The 15,906-nt window shown below is 39.7% G+C and overlaps 1 protein-coding gene across 1 annotated transcript in view; it reads left to right on the forward strand.

The window, feature by feature from the left end:
• The window catches only part of cdk19 (cyclin dependent kinase 19), a 62,464-nt gene that overhangs the window by 3,212 nt on the left and 43,346 nt on the right, over positions 1-15,906 (forward strand). The window contains exon 2 of the mRNA XM_074685271.1: positions 5,170-5,245. Coding sequence (XP_074541372.1) covers positions 5,170-5,245 — 76 coding nt within the window. The remainder of the gene's footprint in view (positions 1-5,169; positions 5,246-15,906) is intronic.

Consider the following 15,906-nt stretch of genomic DNA (forward strand, 5'->3'; position numbering starts at 1 on the left):
TCTGACCTTCACCCTGAAGTGTCTCTGTGTAGAGCTCTGTTTGTCAGTTAGGAGAAAGTTACCAAGCAGGATGAGGAGTTTTTACACAATGTTTTTGCCTCGGGGCTGATTCTGGATCAGGATAGACATAACGTTTTTGCTGAAGTCCTTTTTTCGACTCTCTAACCAGGGCTTTGCTAGCTAAAAAAGCTATGATTAGGATTTAATGCTGTGAATTATTCAAATACCAGAGCTCACATCATGACACCTATGACTTTAAACATTTACTTCAAGCATCTGTGTATCTTTTGGAAGATGACTAGTGTTAATCTAGTCATTACATAATAGCTAATAATTTGACGTAACTGCAAAACATAACATGACCTCATCAATCTTTTCTCTGAAGGAAGATAAAAGTCGTCTGAATACAGAAACATTTAACTGAAAAGATTTATTTACTCTAAGAGCTAATAAGACACATCTTTACCACAGAGAGATGGTGCTCATGGGAAATGTAGTCTGCATCCCAGAAAACAACTAAAAAATCAAAACTCCTCACGGGCCTTCAGGATAAGTCAGTATAAAGATTTTAATGACACCTGAGCTCTTTCTGTCGTCACTGGTAAAACTTCAGTAATCTGGGCGTGGTGTGGCTGTACTTTCACATTAATTTCATCTAATAAAGACAGACATCAGGTCACCTGTCAGCTTTTTAAGTCTTTAAAGTAAAACTCCTGATGGATGAAAAGACAAACATGATTAACTCCTGATTTGGATCTACACTCTGACAGTGTGAAGGGAGATTTATTTCCTAAATGACAGAGTAATGTCCTTAACAGTCAGACTGAGTCACTCTGACTCTGTGATGAATCACTGCAGAGTAATCACTAAACTGTAGTATTGTGGAGGTTTCTAGCCTTCAGAAATAAACTGTACAGCTGTCAGGGGAATCTACTGCCTGCTGTGTTCATGAGGCTGCTGATATGACTCAGGTGATGGAGGGACTCATGTGATCCTGCTGAAGTTAAACTGTGAGGCTAAGAACTAAATGATTTCTCATCAAGCCTGCCTGTCATATGGCCAGAACTTTCAAGCTTAACAGTGTCATAGATTTAAACGTTATAAGAAACCTTATCCTGTAAGGTGCATGCTGATAGAAAAATGAGCTAATCAGGTTAAAATAATTGTTGATTCAGGTTGTAAACACATTTATTTTTGCTATAAAGCTCAATTAGCTTTTTCAAATGGGTGTGTATGTGGTGCCTGGTGTGTCTGCAGCCAGCCTCAAGTGGACACTCAATGAACTGCAGGTTTTAGCACAACTCTGGCTACAGCAGGAGATTTTCTGTTTCTGATGCACACTCTGAATACTGCTTGTTGGATGTTGGTATTTGTAGAAGGAGAATCTTATTTGCATCACTATGTGTTTGTGTGTTAATATCATTCTAACATGTATAAATCATCTCTATGATACAAACACTACACTAACAACAGTTAACTAGAGACGAGCAGTGAGGAGAGTAAAGCAGATAGATTCAGCTCGACATGGGCATATTTATTCACTCTTCCTCTGTGGATGTTTCAGGCTGTTACCTGCTCTATTCACACCTCCACCTCTTGCAGGTTTTCTGCAGAGTGCTGGCAGGTAAAATCAGGTAAAATCAGGTGAAGTGAATTACCTTTTGGTGCTCACACACAGTCCGCTGGAATTTTTTGTGTGAGTGTGACAGGGCTTTCAGTTTGTGGTTGTAGAGCTACAAAAGCTGAAATCCAAGCAAGTGTTTAAGTCTTTCTATTCGTTAAAACAATGTCTATATAGATTTCATATGAGCTACATTTACCTGAAAAGCCCAGAAAAATGTCTTATTTCAAGGTATTAAAAGATGAATTACTTCAGAAATCTGTGTAATGAATAAAACAAATCTTCCAGTAAGGTGGAAAAAATGTTATTGTTTGTTCTTTGGAAGAAGAATTATGGTTTAATACATGAAACTAGGCGTCATTTTCATCTTTTACTTTCTTGAATTAAGATACTTTTGGTGACATTTTGGTGAATGTGGCTCATATTAGGTCTATGAAAGACATTTCTTTTTATCAAAAGAGTGATAAATATTTGCTTACATAAGAAGAATTTTTATTTTTCTTACTGAGGTTATTGAAAATTAAAGACATCGACAGTAAATAAAATCATGCATTAACATTTTGTTGAACTACATATACATCACCTCTTACAATAAAGTTTTCAGCTTTTTTGAGATTTTTTCAAATTAACAAAAAATAATCCAATTTTTTTTTTTTTTTTTTTTTTTTTTACAAAATTCAAAAGTCTTTGAATTTCTGTGAACTTTGAAAAATATTTTATTTCCTTTATTAAAAAATCATCAATTTTTAATTTTTTTTTTACAATTTTTGAAAACTAAGCAAATTTTTGAAATCACAATTTTTATTTTTTTCTGCAAAGTAGTTAAATTTGGCAAATTTTTTGAATTTTGGCAAATTTTGGCACACTTTTTGAATTTCATCTTTTGAAAAAACTGCAAACTTTTAAAATAAAAAAGTAAAAATGTTTGCAATTTATTGAAATTGCCTAAATTTTGCTAATTTGTGACATTTCAAAATTTTCATTTTTTTTATTTTTGGAAATTTGTTAAAATTAAAAAGCTTAGACATCACATGAACAATTTACAAACAAAAAAACTTCCTGTGTAGATAATTATTTACTAGATTTTAACTATGTTTATAATTTTTTTTTTTTTTTTTACATTTTTTTCTGTCTTTATTTTGCAGATAAAGTAGATTTTGTGGCTCCTGACTTTAATCCAGGCGGCCTGAGGCAAAATGGCTCTTGTGAAAGTTAAGGTTGCAGACCCCTGGTTTAGACACTTAACAGGACTATATGCTGAGTTTAGTTGAAGCTCTGCAGAGTTTAGGTTTTGATTTGTTCAGACATGTGATGCAGAGTCTGGTATTTTCTAAGCACAGGTTTGGAGTGCAGGCATTTCAGAGAGCCAGTGCCTGCTGTGTCCGAATCCCAAAGACCACAGACCAGGGAACAGAACAGAGACCAGGTCTGTGGTGTGAATGCAAAGGTCTAAAGTGACCAGGTCAAAGGTCTTCAGTGGTCCTGACTGACCATGTTGTCAGCTGGCTGTCAGAGCTGTTAGTGTTTACAACAGTCAGCTGTGAGTGTGGTGGTGGGTCTCTCTGATTGATCCATCAGCTGCTGATTCAGAGAAGGACAAAGAGACAGAGAGAAAGTCGTCTGATATGATGTTTAGACCCATACATCACTGATCTCTGACAGGAAGTATGAAACCCAATGAACAAAATCTTTAAAAAGCCAGATATCACTGTGCTGTAAAGATGTGGATGGAGCTTCATTAGATTTACTGACAGACGGGAAGAGAAACAGACTCAGAGGCATGTGGTCTGTCTGACTTGCTTTGATCCCTAACATCAGTCTTGAAAAATACCAGCTTATAAAAATTTTGGAATAAGCCCTTGGGACATAACATTAGATCTGTTTTTCCATGAACTTAAATGACTTTCATGTTCAGGCTTGTTGTGATGCTCGGGTTTGAAGCTCAGATATGATTATAGTGCGTTATTATTATAATAAAACCAAGTGGGAACACCTGGTAAATACGAAGCCTATGTCATGTGTTAAAAACTGCATTTCACTGAGTGTCCACTTGAGGCTGGCTGCAGAAACACCAGAAACCAAATACACACACTTTCATAGAAGCTGATCTTCACATAAACACAAAAACATGTTGACAGCCTTGACCAAAAGATTATTGTAGTCTGAATAGCTCATCTCTCCTTCAGCACACAATGTGTGTGTGTGGGGGAGATTTTTCATGTCTCATTTTCTCTGGAGATTTAAACTTACGAGTTTTGCTCTTTGAAGGAAATGACTGACTTGACTGCTAGGTGGGCGCCCCGTAGCCCTGCAAAGGAGCTGAAGACCTGCCTCTTTACTTCATCCAAACTCAAACAAAACTAGGTTTAATCACAGCAGAAAGATCACAAGTTCGACCAATCAGAGGAACAGCTCTGCTGATCGACAGGCAGGCACCCTATAGCTGTAAGTGTGGAGGATCGACAATTTGCTTCAAAATTCTGTTCCAGAAACAGATATGCCCACTTATTACACAGTATATGGGTTAAATTTAGCATTTCCAACGTGGCCCCTTGCAGCAATGGGCTTCAAAACTTTGTTTGTCATCTGTAAAATGTTTTTATCAATGGTGTTTCTGTATGAAAGTTGCCTCTACCCTAAGAAAGAAACAATCACTCCATCCTGGAGGAGTTTGTGCTCCACATCCCCCTGAGCATTTAGTGTGTTCATTTACAGTCTGATGTTTGAATCTGGTGTTACACCTGTGAGTCTAACAGCGGATGAATCAGACTGATGAATTAAACTAAAGCCCTAAGTTAAGGGCTCCAGGATGAAGGAAATGCTCCTGGTAGTTGCCTCTGTGCAGCTGAGCTCACAGAAGATAAAGTGTTATGAGCTGTTTTCATCATCTGTGCAGCTCAATTAGTCTCAGAGACGAGTGCCCAAGAGCCCCGGTTAATCCATGACCATCTCCAATGCAAATCAGGATGAAGAGGGTTTGATGTGGGCACTGTGAGGACCTGTTTGATGTGTGTGGGCTGCTAACTGAGTGGAGCTGTTATTGGAAGCTGTCCTCACATTGTGTTTATATCTTAATCATGCCTCTGAGGACTGTTTCCTCTCCTCCACTGCTCCTCTTAGCTTGTGTTTCATGCAGCATAACATTCTTATCAACAAAATCAATATCTGGCTGCTGAATGTGCTCTGCCCTGCAGGCTCACATTTCACGTATTAACCGCATTTCATGCATAAATGTAGTACACAAAAGCAAATGGCTTTCTGCAAATGGCAGACAGTAAAACCAGAAGAGCAGCTAGGGTGGGGCTTCTGTCTGTGCAGAAGTGCAGAGCTCTTTTGCAAGAGATGGAGGCTCCTGGTGCCAGAGGATCTCTGTAATGGCAGGGATTCCTCTCTGGCACTTTGACTCTGTCTCACGGCTTTTTGCTGCCTGCCAGAGCAGCTCATTCTGGGTTCATGATCACAGCCTAGAAGGCCAAAGCAGGAGTCAGAGTTCATCAGGTCAATCTGTGCTCTCGAGTAATGTTGGACTCTCTTTTTTATCTCCACAGGAAAGACGAGAAGGAGTATGCACTGAAACAAATAGAAGGCACTGGAATATCGATGTCTGCCTGCAGAGAGATCGCTGTAAGTTTCTCCTTCATTGAGCCACAATGTGCTTCATCCTTGTTCAGCATCTGTAAACTTAAACTCCTTTCAGCTGCTATCACACAAGGAAAAGGGATGAAGACAGAGGCTGTCTGAAATCGCTCCCTGTTCACAAAATAGTGAATACGCCATTTTGTAGAGCTGTCCGAAATCTGAGTGAGCATGGTCATACCCTATAAAGTCCACTCGATGTACCCCACAATTCTGAAAAGTAGTTTATGTAGTTTAATATATACCATCATGCATTGCAGTTCAAACAGAAAAAATGGCTGATTACATGATAAATAACTACTCATTACATGAAACAACATCACATACTATCAGAGAACAGCACTTAGCTCTCTGTTAAACTCTCGGACTTCAAGCAGAGAAACAAAAAACACAGACATTAGCTGCTGAACCCTCAATCACAGGTGATGCATTCACTGAACCTTGTAATTCTCAAACACAGCACAAGTTGAGGCGCAAATACATGGTTAGTATCTTTTTTTTAATTAAAAAAAATACAGGTAATAAATGCAACTATTATATTCCATTATTGTGGAAATATACGCTGAGTATGATATGACTTATAACTGAAATCCATGCTGTTTTGTTTGAGAAAAATTAGAGTTGTAAATCCCCATCCATGAGCGATGTGAAGGTAAGTACGTTACTGTCAGCTTTGGCAAGTGATTGAGTAGTGTCCAAAATGTTGTTTTAATTTTGCTGATTGAGTAAACTATATGGTTCACTGTATAGGGAAGAGGATGAGTGACTGATTTCAGACACAACCCAAAACCATCACTGAGGCTCATTATGTAACTATCTATCTTACACTGTCTTTATTTACACACATACACACAAAAACTTCTTCATGAAGCTGTTTTATTCTGAGTGTTTAATTTAAACAGTGTTTCTGCCTGAGCTGTGGATTTAACACTATACAATGACCTTTAATGTGGTTATGTATTTTGTTTTCATGGCACATATTTTGACTTTGACTTTTAAGTGATGGCGCTCATGAGAAATGGTAAAACACTACAGAATCCATCCAAAGGTATCACTGTAATCAACCTCTGATAGACAGTCCACAGAGACTTAACTTATTTTTATTGGGAAGTTTCAAAGTGTGACAGAAACAAGCCATAGAGTTCAGTCTTTAAGAGGTCTGATAATAAATGTATGCGTGTGAAGACAGTGACTGAAACAGTGGATATAAATATAACCTGGCGTCTACAGTTCTCACACTGTGAGAGTGATTGGCACGTTTGTTGTTGTAAAATTAAGTCAGTATGACAAAAGATTACTGAACTTATTGTGATTACACACAATCATAAGTTGGGATCATCTCAACAAAAAAAATAAATTTCAACTAAAAAATCTATGTCCACATAAATCTTTTTTTTTTTTTGTAATGGTGTTTTGTAACCATGAGTGAGGAGGAAACACAGTGGATAAAAGACCCTGCTGTAGATTGAAATGTTACACTGTGGAGGGCACAGACTGTCTGTGCTAAGCTGCACAGACCGGCTGTCCGTGCTAAGGTGCACAGACCGGCTGTCCATGCTCCACATGGCATGGGCCCATGTATTCAATGAATTTTACAATGCGTTTACAGTGTCCTCTGTTCAACATCTCAATGTAAATCAGGGTCTCATATCTACTGTGTTTCCCTCTCACTCACAGTTACAAAACACCATCACAGCAAAAATTACTTTGCTGTAAAAATTAATTAGAATTAAGTTCAACCAACATCTTTTGTAGTTCTCTTGACCTTTTTTCTAGTTAAAGTTATTTGACACTTCATGTTGAATTGACTCAGTCAAAGCAACCAGTTGACTTGAATGAGTTAAGTTGAATCAACAAATTATTTTTCACAGTGCACCTGTTTGTGTATGATGGTCTCTACCTGTCACCCTTAAAGTCTGCATTCTCAATGTCTCTAAAGTGGTTGGACTGGTTGCTGGTGAGATGCTGGTTCACTTCCTGACCCCAAATGGTCTTCTGCACTGTTGCTACACAGGATTTGTGTGTGTGTTTGTGTGTGTATTTCAGCCTGTGCGTTTGCATCAAAGTGAACAGATTGAAACTCTCCTTATGGATTAATAAAGTATTCATTCTCTGTCACTGAGGCACCATTCAGATTTGATTGTGTCAGTCTGTCAGCTGTATCTCTCTTACTGTGACCCTGAAGAAGCAGCTGTGTGTGTCTGTGTGTGTGCGTGGTTGTGTGGTTGTGTGTGGTATGTGAGCAGGGGGTGGTGCAGCCCGAGGGCGAGTCAGAGTGCCACTCCACAGATACAGGAGGAATGTGGCCCCTGACAGGCTGCAGGCTGTTACATAAGGCCTCTCTGGTTTCCAGTATAACTTGGTCACCTGGAGGGAGGCTGTGGGCTGTGTGGTGCAAACACTGTCAGTGACACTGTGCAAACACTCCCACTAACACTGAGCAAACTCTCTGTACCAAACCTCTAAGAAATACCTGCAGGACCCCGAGCTGCACATTAACCTTTCCCCTCTTTATTACTCAGAGAGGAGAAGCTCACTGACCTGTTTCTGTGCAGTATGTCAGACTGTTGTACCTCAGAGAGTTTCTGTCAGTTGTCTTTTAACACTCTAAAAACACCTGTAAGAACTGCCCTCTCCAAGCTTCATATGGACCACTGGCAGGAGATCCTGAGTTCTCTGTTTTTTCTTTAGACTTTCAGCTTCATCAGAGCTTTTCCAGAGAAACATTTATTTCAGAATCAAGTCTTTTGAATCTAAAAAGAAACTTGTTAATGCCAGTTTTGGACTATAATTTATGTTTTGTACATGCATGCTTCATCTCAGAGCTTACATGCTCTAGATACAGTGTACCATGGAGCTCTGAGATTCATAACAAACTTTTAATCCTTCACTCATCACTGTTCGTTGTATGGTCTTGAGGGATTGTCTTCATTGCTCACTCATAGACTAAAACAGTGGCACATTCTTATCTACAAGGTTATTCCTGCCCTTTCACCCTTGGAACTCACTTAACTGATCTCATTGGACACTTGTAAGAGAAAGTTGCAAGACTTGACTTAATTTGTATTTCTGTCTCTTTCTGATAAATATCTGCTGCTTAAATTGTTGCTGGTCTGTTTCGGGCTGTCTTGTATTACGTACATCTGTAACTGTTCACTGCTGCTGTCTTGGCCTGGACACTCTTGAAAAAGAGATTTTTAACCTCAGTAACATTTTATCTCCTCGGTAATTCAAGGTCAAATAAAATGAAAAATGAAAATGTCAGACTGTTACGTTCACAGAGAGTCATTCAGTCTAGCTTTATTTGACATCTCATCCTCCAAAACAAAGAGCTAGGTATGGGTACCTTTCACATTTGAAACAATACGGTACTGATGCCTGGTACCCGGCAAACAGTACGGGTACTCAACGGTACCAGTTTTTGGTACTTTTTTGTGTCAATGTGGTAAAAAAATATAAATTTGTTTAATAATAATAAGAATAATGAAATAATAATAATAAAAATCATAATTATAATCATAATAATAATATTTATATTTTCAGTCCAACATATTTATTCTTCTATATATAACCTTGCAATGCTGTGTTCAGGTTCAGGTCCAGTATGGAAAATCACCTACTCTTCCACTCCCTTACGGTCACAAGGATGCATTTGGGTACCTAAACATTTTGACAGAATTCCACCGGTACCTATAAAAGTACCTAATTTGGTACTCATTCCTACAGAGAGCTCATTACTGAGACAGGTGAAAACAGGACAGGTTATAGATCACTTTATTTTAGGCGCTCTTTAGCAGGGCACAGGGGGCTGTTAGCTGAACTAGCTGTAACTTAAGGTTAGTTCACATTACAGGGTTCTCCAAAACTTCACATATTTAGAGACCACACACTTGATGATAACCAAAGACAGATCGCAGAAGATTTCTCTCTCCTGATCTTACAGTTTTTTTTTTGAGTAAACCACACACTAACAGACTCTTCAGCAGAGCTTCAGCTTCTTCACGCTCAATATTCCAAATCTCGCGTAGTAAAAATGTGTCTTCGACGTAAACAAGCATGACGGACGTGCGGGAAAAAGCAAAGATGTTTGTTTTCAGTCTCTAGAATTTGGAAAATAACACACAAAAGAAAAGGGATTATGGAAAAGGTTTTGGAGACAGCAGGGATATGGGCTGCATGAATAACAATGCGAGTCGGAGGTGAGTAAAGTCGTTTTAAGTATTACAGATAGATTTCTTACTACCATCTATGATCACTGAATCTGAGGCCTTCTGAGCGGCTCAGACCAGAAGGAATCACTCGTAACGCATCCCACACCACAGGAAAATCACACATGATGTCATCAGACAATCTGCCTTTGATCGTAAGGGGGAGGTTGGGACAAAAATCAGCCTGATTATCTTGTAGTGTGTACCCGCCTTCAGCTGACTAACACCCTCCTCTGGTTGAATAGTTTAAAAACACATTAATATGACTTTGAATATCCTTTAAGTGTCCGCTGTAAATGTTTGAATCACACTGAACCGGAGTCACACAGAGTCTGAGTGTCATACACATCTCTGCACAAAGATAAATGTTCAAGCAAATAAAAGAGGCTTGTAAACAAACTTTATAATATTTTAGTTTTAAAATTAATTTTGGACTTTTGCTTTTAGTTTTAAAGACAGCCTGACAGAGACAGGAAACACGAAGCGGAACAATAGAGAGGATGACATGCATCATATCATACAGGGAACAGGAAATGATCCAGTGACCATCAGTGATGAGGACTCTGGCCTCTGTACATGGGCCCAGCTCTACCAGCTGGTCTTAACCTTCCTGGTTGTGTTCATGATGAGGGAGGCACTGACACACACACGCACACGCACAGAGCTTGTACAGGGAGCAGAGAAGTCCTCACACTCTTGAATCTCACACACCAGACAGCACGAGGGGCTCCTCTCCCTGACTTTATGAAGGATCGATGAGGAGCTACCATGAAACTCTCCTTCTGAGGAGCTGTGTTTAATACTTACCCCGCGTACAGTTAAATATATAATCATTAAACAACCTGAGAGAGCTATGAGCTCTGTTCAGACTGATGAGAGTTGAGCTGAGCCTGCAGAGCCCGGCCTCTCTGGTCTTTGTCATTGTGTTTTTGCATTAGGACAGAGTGCACATGAGGAGCTCCTGTATTCATTAATCATTTTCTCACCTCCAGATGAACCTGCATGCTGCTGTTTTATCATTCTCCTTGTAGAAAGCAGATGACAGGGAGCAGAAACAGCACCCAGCAGCTCAGGATGGAGGTTAGGTGGTTTTGTGGGATGTGGTCACATTGTTAGCTCATCGAGATCTTCTCCTGTAGTGTGACCGACATGCTGACCCTCACTGACTCCAACTCAAAGCATAAAAAAACTAAGAAACCAAGTGTACATGATTATTCACAGCCTTTGCCACAAAGCTCCAAACTAATCTCATGTTCATCCTGTTTCCACTGATCCTCCTTGAGATGCTCCTACAGCTTAATATGAGTCCATCTGTGGTAAATTCAGTTGATTGGGCATGATTTGGAAAGACACACACCTGTCTATATAAGGTCCCACAGGTGACAGTGTCAGAGCACAAACCAAGCATGAAGACAAAGGAATTGTCTGTGGACCTCAGAGACAGGATTGTCTCCAGGCACAAATCTGGGGAAGGGTTCAAACAGTCACTTCATGTTGACTGAGGCAGGCCGTGCGCGTGTGGTTCATATTGGGGTAGTGTGACCGCTGGCCCTACTCTCCAGCTGGGGAACAGCGTTGCGGGGGGGCAATCGTGCTTAAGCATGGCATGGTTTGGATGGTCAGTGTGACCGCACTCTTAGTGACCCACCTGGAGTTTACCAAAAGGCTCCTGAAAGACTCTTAGGAGGTTTTTAAGCAATGGAAATTGGAGACTAGTCAGGATTGAGGGAAAGATGAATACAGCAATGAACAGAGACACCCTGGATGAAAACCTGCTCCAAAGTGCTTTTGACCTCAGGCCCTGTCCACATATAGCCTGGTATTTTCAAAAACAAACCCCCCCCTCATAAGTTTTTAAAAATACTTTCATCCACACGCTGCTGCTGGAAGCATGCCAAACCCATGATGGGTGGTGTTTTTTTCGACTTAAAACCTGTGCCATCCAATCAGAATGAGCCCCCATCATTCAGCTGTGACGTTTGAGAACCAAAACAAACAAACACAACCAGCCATAAAAACAGACTTTTAAGGCATTAAAAACTATATTTACAGCCTGGTTCAAAAAACAGCTTGGATCTAAAACGCTGCTTTCACTATTGTCACCCACTGTACTGTGAGTGAATTTTTTTCTTTGTTTGCGGTTTAGAAGTTATTAGGATCGTCTGATTTTTCAATCAGAGGCACAGCTCAGGTCACATGACTGACGAGCACCCTGTAGCTGTTCGAAACGAAACTTACAGCCGGCGTCATAAAGAATGTAGCTGCATCCTTGGATTGGCTACATTTCAAGTGTCAGGAACAGACAAGTGATGTGGCAGAGGCTACTTCCATGTTTAATACAGTCTATGGTCTGGACATGGCCTCGGACCAGGGTGACGGTTCATTTTTAAGCAAGACAAAGACTCTAAGCACACAACCAAGATATCAAAGGAGTGGCTTCAGGACAACTCTATGAATGTCCTTGAGTGGCCCAGCCAGAGCCCAGACTTGAATCTGATCAAACATCTCTAAGAGATCTGAAAAATGGTTCTCCATTGATGCTCCCCAACCTGATGGAGCTTGGGAGGTGCTGCAAAGGAGAACAGGCCAAACTGCTCAAAGATAGGTGTGCCAAGCTCGTGGCATCATATTCAAAAAGACCTAAGGCTGTAACTGCTGCCAAAGGTGCATCAACAAAAGTGAAAAGTGCTATGAATACATCCTGGGCGCACTGTACATTCTCTGACTCATTACCTGGCAGGTGATGAGTCAGACCTCAGGCTGGTTTAACCCATATATGTCTGAGTGCTCACTGAGTCAGCTCAGGAGCTTTTCTTCACCTGCAGAACAGGCTAGTGTCACATCTCTGGAGTGTGATTCATGCAGAAAGTCTTCAGCTTCACACTTCTTAACCTGTGCAAATGAGCCAGAAAGACACTGTTGCAGAACAAACTAGATTATTCTGTAGTGTTTGCACAAACTTAAATTGATTATTGCACATTGATTTGGAGAAAACCGGCACATTTAATCTGCATTTCCACTGATAAAATTATTATATTATGTGTGGAAGAGATCTGAGCTCCATCAGGATTAGAGCTGGAAGTTCTCCTCCAGAGAAAGGAGATGCTAACAGCTTGTCTCTGAAAGAATCAGACACAAAACAGGAGCAAACTGCGCAGAGCAGACATCAGGAAAAAATGATGCACAGTTCATAATACTTTAAGCAGCCACAACTCGTCCATTGTTGAGTTGTTTTTACCAGCAGCAGAGCTCTGTTTTTGAAGCTGATTTATTTTGAAGGAAGAAGCGTCCCTGTCCCTCTCCTCTGACGGTGGCACAGCGAGCCTGTTTTAGAGCTCGGCTCTGAGGGGGAATCAGATGAGATGTTTTCTGTCATGGTGTTAGTCGAATTCTTTTCCACTTTAATCAGATCACACCATGACCGTCTCTCCTGAGGCCAATAGACAAACATTTTTCCCTTTGCTTTCTGCTAAGAAGCGTCCTTTATCTCTTGGTATCCCACCCTGCTCGGACAAAGAGCTGCACTGTTATGATTCATCTGTTATGGATCAGAGAGCTGCTCTAATGAACAAACTGACGGTCGGAAGCTGCAGGGCCAGAGGCTTTACAGAAGACAGGCTTTTGTGTGGAAACAGTAGTGGTCTGAAAACACTCTGTGTTGTGTTTTTTTAATCATTACTGAAGGTTTTACTTCGAGGTCAGTGCTTGAAACTGTTAGTAATTCAGCTCAGGGACAGTTTCATTCTTAGAGACTTCACAGAAACCAAACATGAGGGGATGAGGGTGGTGACATGATGAAGTACAGTTGGACCCAAAGGATCCAGTTTGGTTCCAAAGACAGAAAATGACCACAAACCACCAAACTGTGATGATGGTGAGGTCGGCTGAACTTGAACTGAAACACAGTTGAAGAGTCTAAAGGTAAAGCATGAAATGTTCTTGATAGATATAGATGAGAGGGATTGATTTGAGTTGATACCAATAATCAGTAATAACCTGCTCCAGATGGATGATACTGATAACATATTGTTCAATATTGTATTCACGTTTGTCACTATGTTACCAGACAAAGCACAGATGAGAACTCATTGCTTGTGTGAAAACATACAGCTCCATAAACGCTCCTCCACCCTGAGCTGACAGACATCAGCGTTTCCCTGTCTCCATTATTTCCCAGCACAGCCAGTCCCTCTGTGCTCGTCTCTCGAACATTACAGCCACCACAAATTGGTTTTCTTCAAGAATCCTGTGGACTTGCCCGACAGAACAAAGAAGTCTTTGTGCCTGTGAAAGCAGCAGCTCGCTTCGTTTAGCAAAGTGTGCAGCTCAGCAGCTGGCATGCTCTGAGCTGTGGAGCTGAGGGTGGAGGGAGGCTGCTCTGGCTGCTGTGTGTCTCTGAGTCTGCAGAGTGAAACAGACCCACTCTCTCAGTTTCCCACGTCCATGTTCGCTGACCAGAGAAACAAAAGCATTGATGCAGCAGACTGTGCAGATCTCTTCTCAGCTTTATGGACGGTCATATAAAAGTTTATGACCCAGTCAAACATGCTTTTTACATCTTACAGACACTCAGATTCAAGGGCAGAGAGAGCAGATAAAAACCTCCCTTGCTGGATGTAACATATCAAGGACTTGCTGATCAGACAGAGTGAAGCACAGAGTTTGTAATCAGTCTGTACTAACACGTAGCAGATTTCAAAGGACAAAGAACTGTTGAACAGAGGACATTAAACATGTCAGCATGTTTTGTGATATTCTGTACTGTGAGAATGAGATGCTGTACTCATATTTCTGCTGGTCGTACCCTGGACAAAAATAACATTTTACCCATCCCTTGAGTGGAGTCAGTCTGTTAAATAACTCCTCCCTCTGAGCTCCTCAGCTCTCCTGCCTGACACAGAAACTGTGTTTAGATAACACTTGGGCATCTTGAGCAAATCCCCTGGTAGCCGGTTGTAGGTGAGCTGACCTGTGCCAGTGAAGGTGATGTGGGCGGGGCTTAAAGATGGAGGGAGTCCAGGTAGAGTGAAAAACAGGAACCTGGTCATGCCAGGCGGATTATGTGTTCCTCTTAGTGTGCAGAGATAAAACAGCTTTAATATCAATCAGTCATTCAGACTCTCTACGCCAGGGGTCCTCAAACTTTTTGTGACCATGGACCCCTTTCAAGTTAGACATTTTCCCAAGGATCTCCTCCTTATTGTAACAATTTATAGCCTAATAGTAATACTACATAGTAATGTACTATATAGTATTTTGCAACCATAGAATTAGGCTTCATTTATTCTTTTAAAGTATTTCATTTTGTAAACTTAGAGAAAATGTTACCTCTGAGGCAGTGGTATGCACAGAGGGGGTGCAGGAAGGGCGATCAGACCCCTCATGGTCCAGTTTTTGTAAAACCTGTGCAGAAGTGCCCTCTTTGAAGCCAAATCGTGTGGCTCTTGAGAGCAAAACTGGATGCTAAAGTGCCCTCTCAAGAGCCAAATGTGTGCCCGAGTGCCCTCATGGTTGGAAAAACTCAATAAGCCGCCCTCTTGGGTGACAAAAACCCATGTTATGTGTGCCTTTTTTTCGTCTCTTTGCCCCAGTTTTTTTAAAATGCTTTTTCAATGAGAAAGCACACTTTTACAATCATTTTCAATTATTCAGCAGACCCCCAAGCTATGTTTCGCAGATCTCCGGGGGTCCTGGGGCCCCACTTTGAGAAACACTGCTTTAGGCTCAGTGCGTAAAACATATATATATTTTTTCTTTTATTGTCAGAATTTAACAGACAACATCAAACAACACTTACCTGAGACTGTGCACAAACAGACACATAAAAATATACAATTTCAAAACAGAGGTGGAGAAAAATAAAATAAAATAATAAAATTAAATATTCAATTTTAACTAATTTAATTTAATTATATATATATATATATATATATATATATATATATATATATATATATATATATATATATATATATATATATATATATATATATATATATATATATATATATATGTAAATATATAAATATATATATATATATATAAATATATAAATATATATATATATATATATATATATATATATATATATATATATGTAAATATATATATATATATATATATATATATATATATATATATATATATATATATATATATATATATATATATATATATATTTATATATATATATATATTTATATATATATATTTATTAAAAAAACAAAAAGGAAATATCCCATTTAGTGAGGCCAAAGACTGGTCTCCACCTCCTTTAAAGGTTGGAGTTTACAGAGTAGTTGTGCTGTCAGATGTTTCATTAAGTACACTTGTTTGACTTTTTGTATCCACTGGGGAACTGTAGGTGGTTCAGGTTTTAACCAGGAAGTTGTTATCATTTTTCTTTGCAGTCATTAGAAGGAGATGTAGCAAAAATTTCTG

This window comes from Halichoeres trimaculatus, unplaced genomic scaffold (genome assembly GCF_033239565.1).
Source record: "Halichoeres trimaculatus isolate MK-OKI-2021-1 unplaced genomic scaffold, fHalTri1.1 fHalTri1_scaffold_13, whole genome shotgun sequence".
In the NCBI taxonomy this organism is placed as follows: domain Eukaryota; kingdom Metazoa; phylum Chordata; class Actinopteri; order Labriformes; family Labridae; genus Halichoeres; species Halichoeres trimaculatus.